This window comes from Taeniopygia guttata, chromosome 3 (assembly GCF_048771995.1).
Source record: "Taeniopygia guttata chromosome 3, bTaeGut7.mat, whole genome shotgun sequence".
Classification (NCBI taxonomy): domain Eukaryota; kingdom Metazoa; phylum Chordata; class Aves; order Passeriformes; family Estrildidae; genus Taeniopygia; species Taeniopygia guttata.
Genome location: NC_133027.1, coordinates 2,022,402 through 2,036,284, shown reverse-complemented (window position 1 = coordinate 2,036,284; position 13,883 = coordinate 2,022,402). Strand labels below are relative to the sequence as shown.

At 38.0% G+C, this 13,883-nt stretch overlaps 1 protein-coding gene across 2 annotated transcripts in view; it reads left to right on the top strand.

Annotated features, from left to right (window-relative positions):
• The window catches only part of ELP3 (elongator acetyltransferase complex subunit 3), a 145,760-nt gene that overhangs the window by 92,993 nt on the left and 38,884 nt on the right, over positions 1-13,883 (top strand). For both annotated transcript variants that reach the window (XM_072926249.1, XM_072926250.1), the window contains exon 10: positions 11,545-11,738. In XM_072926249.1, the coding sequence (XP_072782350.1) occupies positions 11,545-11,738 (194 nt within the window). The remainder of the gene's footprint in view (positions 1-11,544; positions 11,739-13,883) is intronic.

Here is a 13,883-nt window from a genome sequence, read left to right as displayed (position 1 = left end):
TATTACCTATATTAAATGGTGCTTTTCTATCTTTTATATGATACATTACATATTAAATATTTATATTTTTTCCCCAATGCCCATTACCTATATTAAATGGCATCTTTCTATCTTTTATATAATACATTACATATTAAATGTTTATAATTTTTCCTCAATACCTACTACCTATATTAAATGGCACCTTTCAATCTTTTAGATGATACATAACATATTAAATGTTTATATTTTTTACCCCAATGCCTATTACCTATATTAAATGGTGCCTTTCTACCTTTTAGATGATACATAACATATTATACATTTATATTTTTCCCCAATCCTATTACCTATATTAAATGGTGCCTTTCTATCTGTTATATGATAGAAATATTATATTTTAATATTACCTATATTAAATGGTGCCTTTCTATCTTTTATATGATACATAACATATTAAATGTTTATATTTTTTCCCCAATGCCTATTACCTATATTAAATGGTGATTTTCTATCTTTTATATGATACATAACATATTAAATATTTACAGTTTTTTACCCCAATGCCAGGATTTAAATCCTGGATCCGTGTCCCCCCAAATCCACATGGATTTAAATCCTGGATCCATGTCCCCCCCAAATCCACATGGATTTAAATCCTGGATCCGTGTCCCCCCAAATCCACATGGATTTAAATCCTGGATCCACATCCCCCAATTCCACATGGATTTAAATCCTGGATCCACATGGATTTAAATCCTGGATCCATGTCCCCCCAAATCCACATGGATTTAAATCCTGGATCTGTGTCCCCCCAAATCCACATGGATTTAAATCCTGGATCTGTGTCCCCCCAAATCCACATGGATTTAAATCCTGGATCTGTGTCCCCCCAAATCCACATGGATTTAAATCCTGGATCCACGTCCCCCCAATTCCACATGGATTTAAATCCTGGATCCACATTCCCCCAAAATCCACATGGATTTAAATCCTGGATCCACATTCCCCCAAATCCACATGGATTTAAATCCCGGATCTGTGTCCCCCCAAATCCACATGGATTTAAATCCTGAATCCACATGGATTTAAATCCTGGATCCACATCCCCCCAAATCCACATGGATTTAAATCCTGGATCCACATCCCCCCAAATCCACATGGATTTAAATCCCGGATCTGTGTCCCCCCAAATCCACATGGATTTAAATCCTGAATCCACATGGATTTAAATCCTGGATCCACATCCCCCCAAATCCACATGGATTTAAATCCTGGATCCACATCCCCCCAAATCCACATGGATTTAAATCCTGGATCTGTGTCCCCACAAATCCACATGGATTTAAATCCTGGATTTGTGTCCCCCCAAATCCACATGGATTTAAATCCTGGATTATTGTCCCCCCCAAATCCACATGGATTTAAATCCTGGATCTTTGTCCCCCCCAAATCCACATGGATTTAAATCCTGGATCCACGTTCCCCCAAATCCACATGGATTTAAATTCTGGATCCACGTCCCCCCAAATCCACATGGATTTAAATCCTGGATCTGTGTCCCCCCAGATCCACATGGATTTAAATCCCAAATCCACATGGATTTAAATCCTGGATCCACATCCCCCAAATCCACATGGATTTAAATCCCGGATCCACATTCCCCCAAAATCCACATGGATTTAAATTCTGGATCTGTGTCCCCCCAAATCCACATGGATTTAAATCCTGGATCCACATTCCCCAAATCCACATGGATTTAAATCCTGGATCCACGTCCCCCCAAATCCACATGGATTTAAATCCTGGATCCGTGTCCCCCCAAATCCACATGGATTTAAATCCTGGATCTTTGTCCCCCCAAATCCACATGGATTTAAATTCTGGATCCACATCCCCCCAATTCCACATGGATTTAAATCCTGGATCCGTGTCCCCCCAAATCCACATGGATTTAAATCCTGGATCCACATTCCCCCAAATCCACATGGATTTAAATCCTGGATCTGTGTCCCCCCAAATCCACATGGATTTAAATCCTGGATCTGTGTCCCCCCAAATCCACATGGATTTAAATCCTGGATCTGTGTCCCTCCAAATCCACATGGATTTAAATCCTGGATCCACGTCCCCCCAAATCCACATGGATTTAAATCCTGGATCCACATCCCCCAAATCCACATGGATTTAAATCCTGGATCCACATCCCCCAAATCCACATGGATTTAAATCCCAGATCCACGTCCCCCCAAATCCATATGGATTTAAATCCTGGATCCACATCCCCCAAATCCACATGGATTTGGGCTGGAAAACCCTTTCCAAGCCGGAATTATTCCCCAATTTTATCCAACCTGAACCTCCCCACGTTTATTTTGAGACTTTTTCCCCTTTTGCGTGGCGCTCCGGGAGGGAATTTCAGCAGAAACATTGGGATGGACAAGGAATCGACACAAAACCAACTCCCAACTCCACATAAACCCACCAAAAAAACCCTCGGAAAACAAAACCACCGAATCCGAGGTCGCATCCTTGAAATATCCCAAAATCAATAAATTTAAAATATCCATTTCCAACCCGGCTGCTCCAAATTCACCCGGAATTTTCTGCTCCTCCTCGGTCACTGCCCATTGTCTGCTCCTCTCAATGCAGATCCCATCATCATTAAGCTTTTAATTAGCCCGGCATTGACGGGGAGATATGCAAATGAGGCCGGGAAAATGGAGCCGCCGTTAATGCGCGTAATTAAAGCGCTTAAACGAGTGTCACTCAAGGCAGAAGCTTTCAAGTGCTATAAATAATCCAACGGATGGAGAGCTCAGATAATTCTTATTATTCACAATTTGAATTTAATCATCTCTTTTCGGTCTCTGATAGCGGTGGACGTTGCGGTCGTTTAAAAAAAAATAATGAGTATTTTTAGTGACCTTTTTATTCTGAATAAATCCCGGCGTTTTGGTAAATTGCTTTAAAAATTGCTGCTTTTATCCCCCTGATCGATATCTCCCGCAGCAGTTGAGAGGAGATTAAAGGTGGAAAGTGAATTTTGGGGTGTGAAATATTCAAGTGGAATCCTTTGAAACCATCTCGGATTTCTCCTTTTAGAGAGCTGAAGGTTTTTGGGTTTTTTTGGGGTTTTTTGGGGTTTTTTGGGGTTTTTTTGGGGTTTTTTTTGAGGTTTCTGGTTCGTGGTCAGGAAAATCTGATTAAAACCTCCTTTGAATTTTGGCTGATGATGAATTTGGGGTCGTGGGGATCCCAAATCTTCAGATCCTCCCCATGGGTCACTCGGAGGTTTTGTGATTAAAAAGGTTTTTGCAAAAGGACAGAAATGGGAAAATACCGATTTTTAGGTATTTTATTTTTATTCAGAATAAATCCCGGCGTTTTGGTAAATTGGTTTAAAAATTGCTGCTTTTATCCCCCTGATCGATATCTCCCGCAGCAGTTGGGCACTGGAGAGGAGATTAAAGGTGGAAAGTGAATTTTGGGGTGTGAAATGTTCAAGTGGAATCTTTGAAACCACCTTGGATTTCTCTTTTTGGAGAGCTGAAGGTTTTGGGGGTTTTTTTGGGTTTTTTGGGGTTTTTTGGGGGTTTTTTTTGAGGTTTTTGGTTGGTGGTCAGGAAAATCCGATTAAAACCTTCTTTGAATTTTGGTTGATGCTGAATTTGGGGTCGTGGGGATCCCAAATCCTCAAATCCTCCCCATGGGTCACTCAGAGGTTTTGTGATTTAAAAGGGTTTTGCAAAAGGACAGAAATGGGAAAATACCGATTTTTAGGTATTTTATTTTTATTCAGAATAAATCCCGGCGTTTTGGTAAATTGCTTTAAAAAATTGCTGCTTTTATCCCCCTGATCGGTATCTCCCGCAGCAGTTGGGGGCTGGAGAAGAGATTAAAGGTGGAAAGTGAATTTTGGGGTGTGAAATGTTCATGTGGAATCCTTTAAAACCACCTCAGATTTCTCCTTTTGGAGAGCTGAAGGTTTTGGGGTTTTTTGGGGTTTTTTGGGGGTTTTTTGGGGTTTTTTGGGGTTTTTTTGGGGTTTTTTGGGTTTTTTGGGGGTTTTTTTTGAGGTTTTTGGTTCGTGGTCAGGAAAATCTGATTAAAACCTCCTTTAAATTTTGGCTGATGATGAATTTGGGGTCGTGGGGATCCCAAATCCTCAGATCCTCCCCATGGGTCACTCAGAGGTTTTGTGATTAAAAAGGTTTTTGCAAAAGCACAGAAATGGGAAAATAATGAAATTTAGGGTTTCACCTCCTGATTCCATCTGCTGTTACCTCCTTGGAACGAAAGGATCTTTCCCAAATCCCACGATTTTGGGGTTATATTTTGATTTAACAGAGGTTGATTTTTAATTTCCTCTAATCCAAATTTTCCTGGACAACAATTGTGATGTCACTGGAAATTTCTGGTGGCAGTGAGGAAAAAAAATTCCACAATTATTATTTATTGTGAATTCAACCCTCACTTTTCTCTAATATCCCATAAATTGAGGAATATTACAGGGAAATTATATTTTAAAGTGTGGAGGAGTCCGGATGAACCTCCAGGTTTGAATTCCAGCTGATCTGAGTTTTTTTTTTACTTTAATTAAATCTAAATTAAAATTTAAATTTTTATTTTAAATTCATTTTCCTTCCGCATTTAATTATCTAAAAACCCGAGGATCGATTTGGCATCTTTGAAGTTGGTGGTGCTTCCATTTGGAATATGGAGGTGGCCTCTGGAAGAAAGATTTTCGGGATTTAATTTGATTTAATTTGCTTTGGCAGGAAACGCTCGGGAGGGTTTTTTATCAGCACGAGACACCTTTTAAATATCTAATTAAAATTAAAAAAAAACCCCAACAAACACAAAAAAAGCCACAATTCCTCCTAAATCTCGGCACGTGTCGGCATTTTTTACTTCTTTGTTTCAGGAGAAACTTAATCAAAAGCTGTTTGTGAATGGGGAAGGGTTAAACCTTTAAAAATTGGGATTTATGGGGATTTTTGGGAAAAAACGGCGCCGCCTTAATTAGTTTGGAATTAATTACTGGGGGAATTAGCTCAGGGAGGAATTAACAGGGAAATCTGTGGGTTTTTAAAGAGGATTTCCAGCTGGGTTTGTGCTCCGACGTCACAGCGGCGAAGGGACGGAATTTTTCCACCGCTGAATTTATCCATGATTTAAATTAATCAATTTATCCAATTGATAAATCCAAGGAGTGTCCAAGGTTGGATTTATTCAATTGATAAATTGGATTTATCCAATTGATAAATCCAAGGTTGGATTTGTCCCTGGGAGTGTCGAAGGTTGGATTTATCCAATTGATAAATTGGATTTATCCAATTGATAAATCGCTGAATTTATCCATGATTTAAATTTATCAATTTATCCAATTGATAAATCCAAGGTTGGATTTGTCCCTGGAAGTGTCCAAGGTTGGATTTATCCAACTGATAAATTGGATTTATCCAATTGATAAATCCAAGGTTGGATTTATTCCTGGGAGTGTCCAAGGTTGAATTTATCCAGTTGATAAATTGGATTTATCCAATTGATAAATTCAAGGTTGGATTTGTCCCTGGGAGTGTCGAAGGTTGGATTTATCCAATTGATAAATTGGATTTATCCAATTGATAAATCCAAGGTTGGATTTGTCCCTGGGAGTGTCCAAGGTTGGATTTATCCAATTGATAATTTATCCAATTGATAATTTATCAATTTATCCAATTGATAAATCCAAGGTTGGATTTGTCCCTGAGAGTGTCGAAGGTTGGATTTATCCAATTGATCAATTGGATTTATCCAATTGATAAATCCAAGGTTGGATTTGTCCCTGAGAGTGTCAAAGGTTGGATTTATCCAATTGATCAATTGGATTTATTCAATTGATAAATCCAAGGTTGGATTTATCCCTGGGAGCGTCCAAGGTTGGATTTATCCAATTGATAAATTGGATTTATCCAATTGATAAATCACTGAATTTATCCATTATTTAAATTTATCAATTTATCCAATTGATAAATCCAAGGTTGGATTTATCCCTGGAAGTGTCCAAGGTTGGATTTATCCAATTGATAAATTGGATTTATCCAATTGATAAATCCAAGGTTGGATTTGTCCCTGGGAGTGTTCAAGGTTGGATTTATCCAATTGATAATTTATCCAATTGATAATTTATCAATTTATCCAATTGATAAATCCAAGGTTGGATTTGTCCCTAGGAATGTCCAAGGTTGGATTTATCCAGTTGATAAATTGGATTTATTCAATTGATAAATCCAAGGTTGGATTTGTCCCTGGGAGTGTCCAAGGTTGGATTTATCCAATTGATAAATTGGATTTATTCAATTGATAAATCCAAGGTTGGATTTGTCCCTGGGAGTGTCCAAGGTTGGATTTATCCAATTGATAAATTGGATTTATTCAATTGATAAATTCAAGGTTGGATTTATCCCTGGGAGTGTTCAAGGTTGGATTTATCCAATTGATAAATTGGTTTTATCCAATTGATAAATCGCTGAATTTATCCATGAGTTAAATTTATCAATTTATCCAATTGATAAATCCAAGGTTGGATTTGTCCCTGGGAGTGTTCAAGGTTGGATTTATCCAATTGATAAATTGGATTTATCCAATTGATAAATCCAAGGTTGGATTTGTCCCTGGGAGTGTCGAAGGTTGGATTTATCCAATTGATAATTTATCCAATTGATAATTTATCAATTTATCCAATTGATAAATCCAAGGTTGGATTTATCCCTGGGAGTGTTCAAGGTTGGATTTATCCAATTGATAAATTGGATTTATCCAATTGATAAATCGCTGAATTTATCCATTATTTAAATTTATCAATTTATCCAATTGATAAATCCAAGTTTGGGTTTATCAATTTATCAATTGGATAAATCCAGGGTTTATCCCTGGAAGTTTCCAAGGTTGGATTTATCCAATTGATAATTTATCCAATTGATAATTTATCAATTTATCCAATTGATAAATCCAAGGTTGGATTTATCCGTGGAAGTTTCCAAGGTTGGATTTATCCCATTTATAAATCCAAGGTTGGATTTGGCCCTGGGAGTGTCCAAGTTGGGATTTATCCAATTGATAAGGTTGGATTTATCAATTTATCCAATTGATAAATCCAAGTTTGGATTTATCCAATTGATAAATCCAATGTTGGGTTTATCCCTGAGAGTGTCCAAGGTTGGATTTATCCAATTGATAAATCCAAGTTTGGGTTTATCAATTTATCAATTGGATAAATCAATTGGATAAATCCAACCTTGGACACTCCCAGGGATAAATCCAACCTTGGATTTATCAGTTGGATAATTTGATAAATGGATTTATCAATTGGATAAATCAATTGGATTTATCAATTGGATAAATCCCACCTTGGACACTCCCAGGGATTAATCCAACCTTGGATTTATCAATTGGATAAATTGATACATTTATCAATTGGATAAATGTATTAATTTATATATAAATATATATATATAAAATATATTTTAAAAATATATAAAAATATAAAAAAATATATAAATTTATATATAAATATATAAAATATATTAATTTATCAATTGGATAAATCCAACCTTGGACACTTCCAGGGATAAATCCAACCTTGGATTTATCAATTGGATAAATTGGATTTATCAATTGGATAAATCCAACCTTGGACACTCCCAGGGATTAATCCAACCTTGGATTTATAAATGGGATAAATCCAACCTTGGATTTATCAATTGGATAAATTGATAAATCCAACCTTATCAATTGGATAAATCCAACCTTGGATTTATCAATAGGATAAATCAATTGGATTTATCAATTGGATAAATCCCAACCTTGGACACTTCCAGGGATAAATCCAACCTTGGATTTATCAATAGGATAAATCAATTGGATAAATCAATTGGATAAATCCCAACCTTGGACACTCCCAGGGATAAATCCAACCTTGGATTTATCAATGGGATAAATCAATTGGATTTATCAATTGGATAAATTGATAAATTCAACCTTATCAATTGGATAAATCCAACCTTGGACACTCCCAGGGATAAATCCAACCTTGGATTTATCAATTGGATATTTATTATCAATTGGATATTAAATTTATCCAATTTATCAATTGGATAAATCCCACCTTGGACACTCCCAGGGATAAACCCAACCTTGGATTTATCAATGGGATAAATCAATTGGATTTATCAATGGGATAAATCCAACCTTGGATTTATCAATGGGATAAATCAATTGGATTTATCAATTGGATAAATCCAACCTTGGACACTCCCAGGGATAAACCCAACCTTGGATTTATCAACTGGATAAATTGATACATTTATCAATTGGATAAATGTATTAATTTATATATAAATATATATATATAAAATATATTTTAAAATATATAAAAATATAAAATATGTATAAATTTATATATAAATATGTAGAATATATTAATTTATCAATTGGATAAATCCAACCTTCGACACTTCCAGGGATAAATCCAACCTTGGATTTATCAGTTGGATTTATCAATTGGATAAATCCAACCTTGGATTTATTAATTGGATAAATTGATAAATCCGACCTTATCAATTGGATAAATCCAACCTTGGACACTTCTAGGGATAAATCCAACCTTGGATTTATCAATTGGATAAATTGATAAATCCAACCTTATCAATTGGATAAATCCAACCTTGGATTTATCAATTGGATATTTAATATCAATTGGATATTAAATTTATCCAATTTATCAATTGGATAAATCCAACCTTGGGCACTCCCAGGGATAAATCCAACCTTGGACAATTCCAGGGATAAATCCAACCTTGGATTTATCAATTGGATAAATCCAACCTTGGATTTATCAACTGGATAAATTGATTTATCAATTTATCAATTGGATAAATCCAACCTTGGACACTCCCAGGGATAAATCCAACCTTGGATTTATTAATTGGATAAATTGATAAATCCGACCTTATCAATTGGATAAATCCAACCTTGGACACTTCCAGGGATAAATCCAATCTTGGATTTATCAATTGGATAAATTTATCAATTGGATAAATCCAACCTTGAACACTCCCAGGGATAAACCCGACCTTGGATTTATCAATTGGATAAATCAATTGGATTTATCAATTGGATAAATCCAACCTTGGACACTTCCAGGGATAAATCCAACCTTGGATTTATCAATTGGATAAATTGATAAATCCAACCTTATCAATTGGATAAATCCCACCTTGGACACTTCCAGGGATTAATCCAACCTTGGATTTATCAATTGGATAAATTGATAAATCCAACCTTATCAATTGGATAAATCCAACTTTGGACACTCCCAGAGATAAATCCAACCTTGGATTTATCAATTGGATATTTAATATCAATTTTCCCTTAAATCCATTCAATCCTTGGATTTAATATTCCTTTTAAATCCATTCAATCCTTGGATTTAATTTTCCTTTAAATCCATTCAATCCTTGGATTTAATTTTCCTTAAATCCATTCAATCCTTGGATTTAATTTTCCCTTAAATCCATTAAATCCTTGGATTTAATTTTCCCTTAAATCCATTAAATCCTTGGATTTAATTTTCCTTTAAATCCATTCAATCCTTGGATTTAATTTTCCTTTAAATCCATTCAATCCTTGGATTTAATTTTCCTTTTAATCCATTCAATCCTTGGATTTAATTTTCCCTTAAATCCATTAAATCCTCGGATTTAATTTTCCTTTAAATCCATTCAATCCTTGGATTTAATTTTCCCTTAAATCCATTAAATCCTTGGATTTAATTTTCCTTTAAATCCATTTAATCCTTGGATTTAATTTTCCCTTAAATCCATTCAATCCTTGGATTTAATTTTCCTTTAAATCCATTCAATCCTTGGATTTAATTTTCCTTTTAATCCATTAAATCTTCTTTTGGATCTGGGTGCCCTCCCTGGCTCCTGATTTAATTTTTCCTTTAAATCCATTCAATCCTTGGATTTAATTTTCCTTTAAATCCATTCAATCCTTGGATTTAATTTTCCCTTAAATCCATTCAATCCTTGGATTTAATTTTCCCTTAAATCCATTCAATCCTTGGATTTAATTTTCCTTTAAATCCATTCAATCCTTGGATTTAATTTTCCTTTAAATCCATTCAATCCTTGGATTTAATTTTCCTTTAAATCCATTAAATCCTTGGATTTAATTTTCCTTTAAATCCATTCAATCCTTGGATTTAATTTTCCCTTAAATCCATTCAATCCTTGGATTTAATTTTCCTTTAAATCCATTAAATCCTTGGATTTAATTTTCCTTTAAATCCATTCAATCCTTGGATTTAATTTTCCCTTAAATCCATTCAATCCTTGGATTTAATTTTCCTTTAAATCCATTCAATCCTTGGATTTAATTTTCCCTTAAATCCATTCAATCCTTGGATTTAATTTTCCTTTAAATCCATTCAATCCTTGGATTTAATTTTCCTTTAAATCCACTCAATCCTTGGATTTAATTTTCCCTTAAATCCATTCAATCCTTGGATTTAATTTTCCTTTTAATCCATAAAATCCTTGGATTTAATTATCCCTTAAATCCATTAAATCTTCTCTTGGATTTGGGTGCCCTGCTTGGCTCCTGATTTCACTTTTCCCTTAAATCCATTAAATTCTTGGATTTAATTTTCCTTTAAATCCATTCAATCCTTGGATTTAATTTTCCTTTTAATCCATTCAATCCTTGGATTTAATTTTCCTTTAAATCCATTCAATCCTTGGATTTAATTTTCCTTTAAATCCAATAAATCTTCTCTTGGATCTGGGTGCCCTGCCTGGTTCCTGATTTAATTTTCCCTTAAATCCATTCAATCCTTGGATTTAATTTTCCCTTAAATCCATTCAATCCTTGGATTTAATTTTCCTTTTAATCCATTAAATCCTTGGATTTAATTTTCCTTTAAATCCATTCAATCCTTGGATTTAATTTTCCTTTAAATCCATTAAATTCTTGGATTTAATTTTCCTTTAAATCCATTAAATCTTCTTTTGGATCTGGGTGCCCTCCCTGGCTCCTGATTTAATTTTTTCTTTAAATCCATTCAATCCTTGGATTTAATTTTCCCTTAAATCCATTCAATCCTTGGATTTAATTTTCCTTTAAATCCATTCAATCCTTGGATTTAATTTTCCATTAAATCCATTCAATCCTTGGATTTAATTTTCCTTTAAATCCATTCAATCCTTGGATTTAATTTTCCTTTAAATCCATTCAATCCTTGGATTTAATTTTCCCTTAAATCCATTCAATCCTTGGATTTAATTTTCCTTTTAATCCATTCAAATCCAATCAAAACCAAATTTTTCTGTTCCAAAAACGCCGCAAAGCCGTAAATCCTCCCAGGAATCCTCAATAATTCCCATTTTTCCAACCCATATGGAAACAACTTCACCCAAATCTCCCAATCCCGAAAAACGTTTGTTTTACCCTTTTTTTTTTTGGTTTTTTTTTGGGTTTTGACTCATTTTATTTTGTATTTTTTTGTTTTTTCCGCAGGAATTTTTCGAGAACCCGGCGTTCCGCCCCGACGGGATGAAGCTGTACCCCACGTTGGTGATCCGCGGCACCGGGCTCTACGAACTTTGGAAAAGTGGGAGATACCAGAGTTACCCCCCGAGCACCTTGGTGGACCTGGTGGCACGGATCCTGGCGCTGGTGCCACCTTGGACACGCGTCTACCGCGTCCAGAGGTGATTCCCGGCCGGAATCGGCTCCATTCCTTAATTCGTTAGCTCTCAGCCTTAATTATCTCCCAGTAATTAAGGGAAGATCTTACTCGGAGCTGTGCGGGTGGGAAATGGGGAAATGCACGGAAAGTTCCGGAAGCGCCACTTCCAGAGGTGATTCCCGGCCGGAATCGGCTCAATTCCGTAATAAAACCTCGGCCTTCGTTAGCTCCCAGCCTTAATTATCTCCCAGTAATTAAGGGAAGATCTTACGCGGAGCTGTGCGGGTGGGAAATGGGGAAACGCACGGAAAGTTCCGGAAGCGCCACGTCCAGAGGTGATTCCCGGCCGGAATCGGCTCAATTCCGTAATTCAACCTCGGCCTTCGTTAGCTCCCAGCCTTAATTATCTCCCAGTAATTAAGGGAAGATCTTACTCAGATCGGGTCGTTGTCTGGGAAATTGGGAAACGCACGGAAAGTTCCGGAAGCGCCGCGTCCAGAGGTGATTCCCGGCCGGAATCGGCTCAATTCCGTAATACAACCTCGGCCTTCGTTAGCTCCCGGCCTTAATTATCCCCAGTAATTAAGGGAAGATCTTACGCGGAGCTGTGCGGGTGGGAAATGGGGAAACGCACGGAAAGTTCCGGAAGCGCCGCTTCCGACACCGGCCGGGGACGGCTCCCAGGGCTGGGAGGATCCGTAGGGATAATTCCTTAATTCAACCTCGGCCTTCGTTAGCTCCCAGCCTTAATTAACTCCCAGTAATTAAGGGAAGATCTTACGCGGAGCTGTGCGGGTGGGAAATGGGGAAACGCACGGAAAGTTCCAGAAGCGCCGCTTCCGACACCGGCCGGGAACGGCTCCCGGGGCTGGGAGGATCCGTAGGGATAATTCCTTAATACAACCTCGGCCTTCGTTAGCTCCCAGCCTTAATTATCCCCCAGTAATTAAGGGAAGATCTTACTCGGAGCTGTGCGGGTGGGAAATGGGGAAACGCACGGAAAGTTCCGTCTACCGCGTCCAGAGGTGATTCCCGGCCGGAATCGGCTCAATTCCATAATTCGTTAGCTCTCAGCCTTAATTATCTCCCAGTAATTAAGGGAAGATCTTACTCGGAGCTGGTTGTTGTCTGGGAAATTGGGAAACGCACGGAAAGTTCCGTCTACCGCGTCCAGAGGTGATTCCCGGCCGGAATCGGCTCAATTCCATAATTAAACCTCGGCCTTCGTTAGCTCCCAGCCTTAATTATCTCCCAGTAATTAAGGGAAGATCTTACGCGGAGCTGTGCGGGTGGGAAATGGGGAAACGCACGGAAAGTTCCGGAAGCGCCGCTTCCGACACCGGATGGGAACGGCTCCCGGAGCTGGGAGGATCCGTAGGGATAATTCCTTAATTCAACCTCGGCCTTCGTTAGCTCCCAGCCTTAATTATCTCCCAGTAATTAAGGGAAGATCTTACGCGGAGCTGTGCGGGTGGGAAATGGGGAAACGCACGGAAAGTTCCGGAAGCGCCGCTTCCGACACCGGCCGGGAACGGCTCCCGGGGCTGGGAGGATCCGTAGGGATAATTCCTTAATACAACCTCGGCCTTCGTTAGCTCCCAGCCTTAATTATCCCCAGTAATTAAGGGAAGATCTTACGCGGAGCTGTGCGGGTGGGAAATGGGGAAACGCACGGAAAGTTCCGGAGGCGCCGCGTCCAGAGGTGATTCCCGGCCAGAATCGGCTCAATTCCTTAACACAACCTTGGCCTTCGTTAGCTCCCAGCCTTAATTATCGCCCAGTAATTAAGGGAAGATCTTACTCGGAGCTGGTCGTTGTCTGGGAAATTGGGAAACGCACGGAAAGTTCCGTCTGCCGCGTCCAGAGGTGATTCCCGGCCGGAATCGGCTCCATTCCTTAATTCGTTAGCTCTCAGCCTTAATTAACTCCCAGTAATTAAGGGAAGATCTTACGCGGAGCTGTGCGGGTGGGAAATTGGGAAACGCACGGAAAGTTCCGGAATCGCCGCTTCCGACACCGGCCGGGGACGGCTCCCGGGGCTGGGAGGATCCGTAGGGATAATTCCTTAATACAACCTCGGCCTTCGTTAGCTCCCAGCCTTAATTATCCCCAGTAATTAAGGGAAGATCTTACATGGACCTGGTCGTTGTCTGGGAAATGGGGAAAC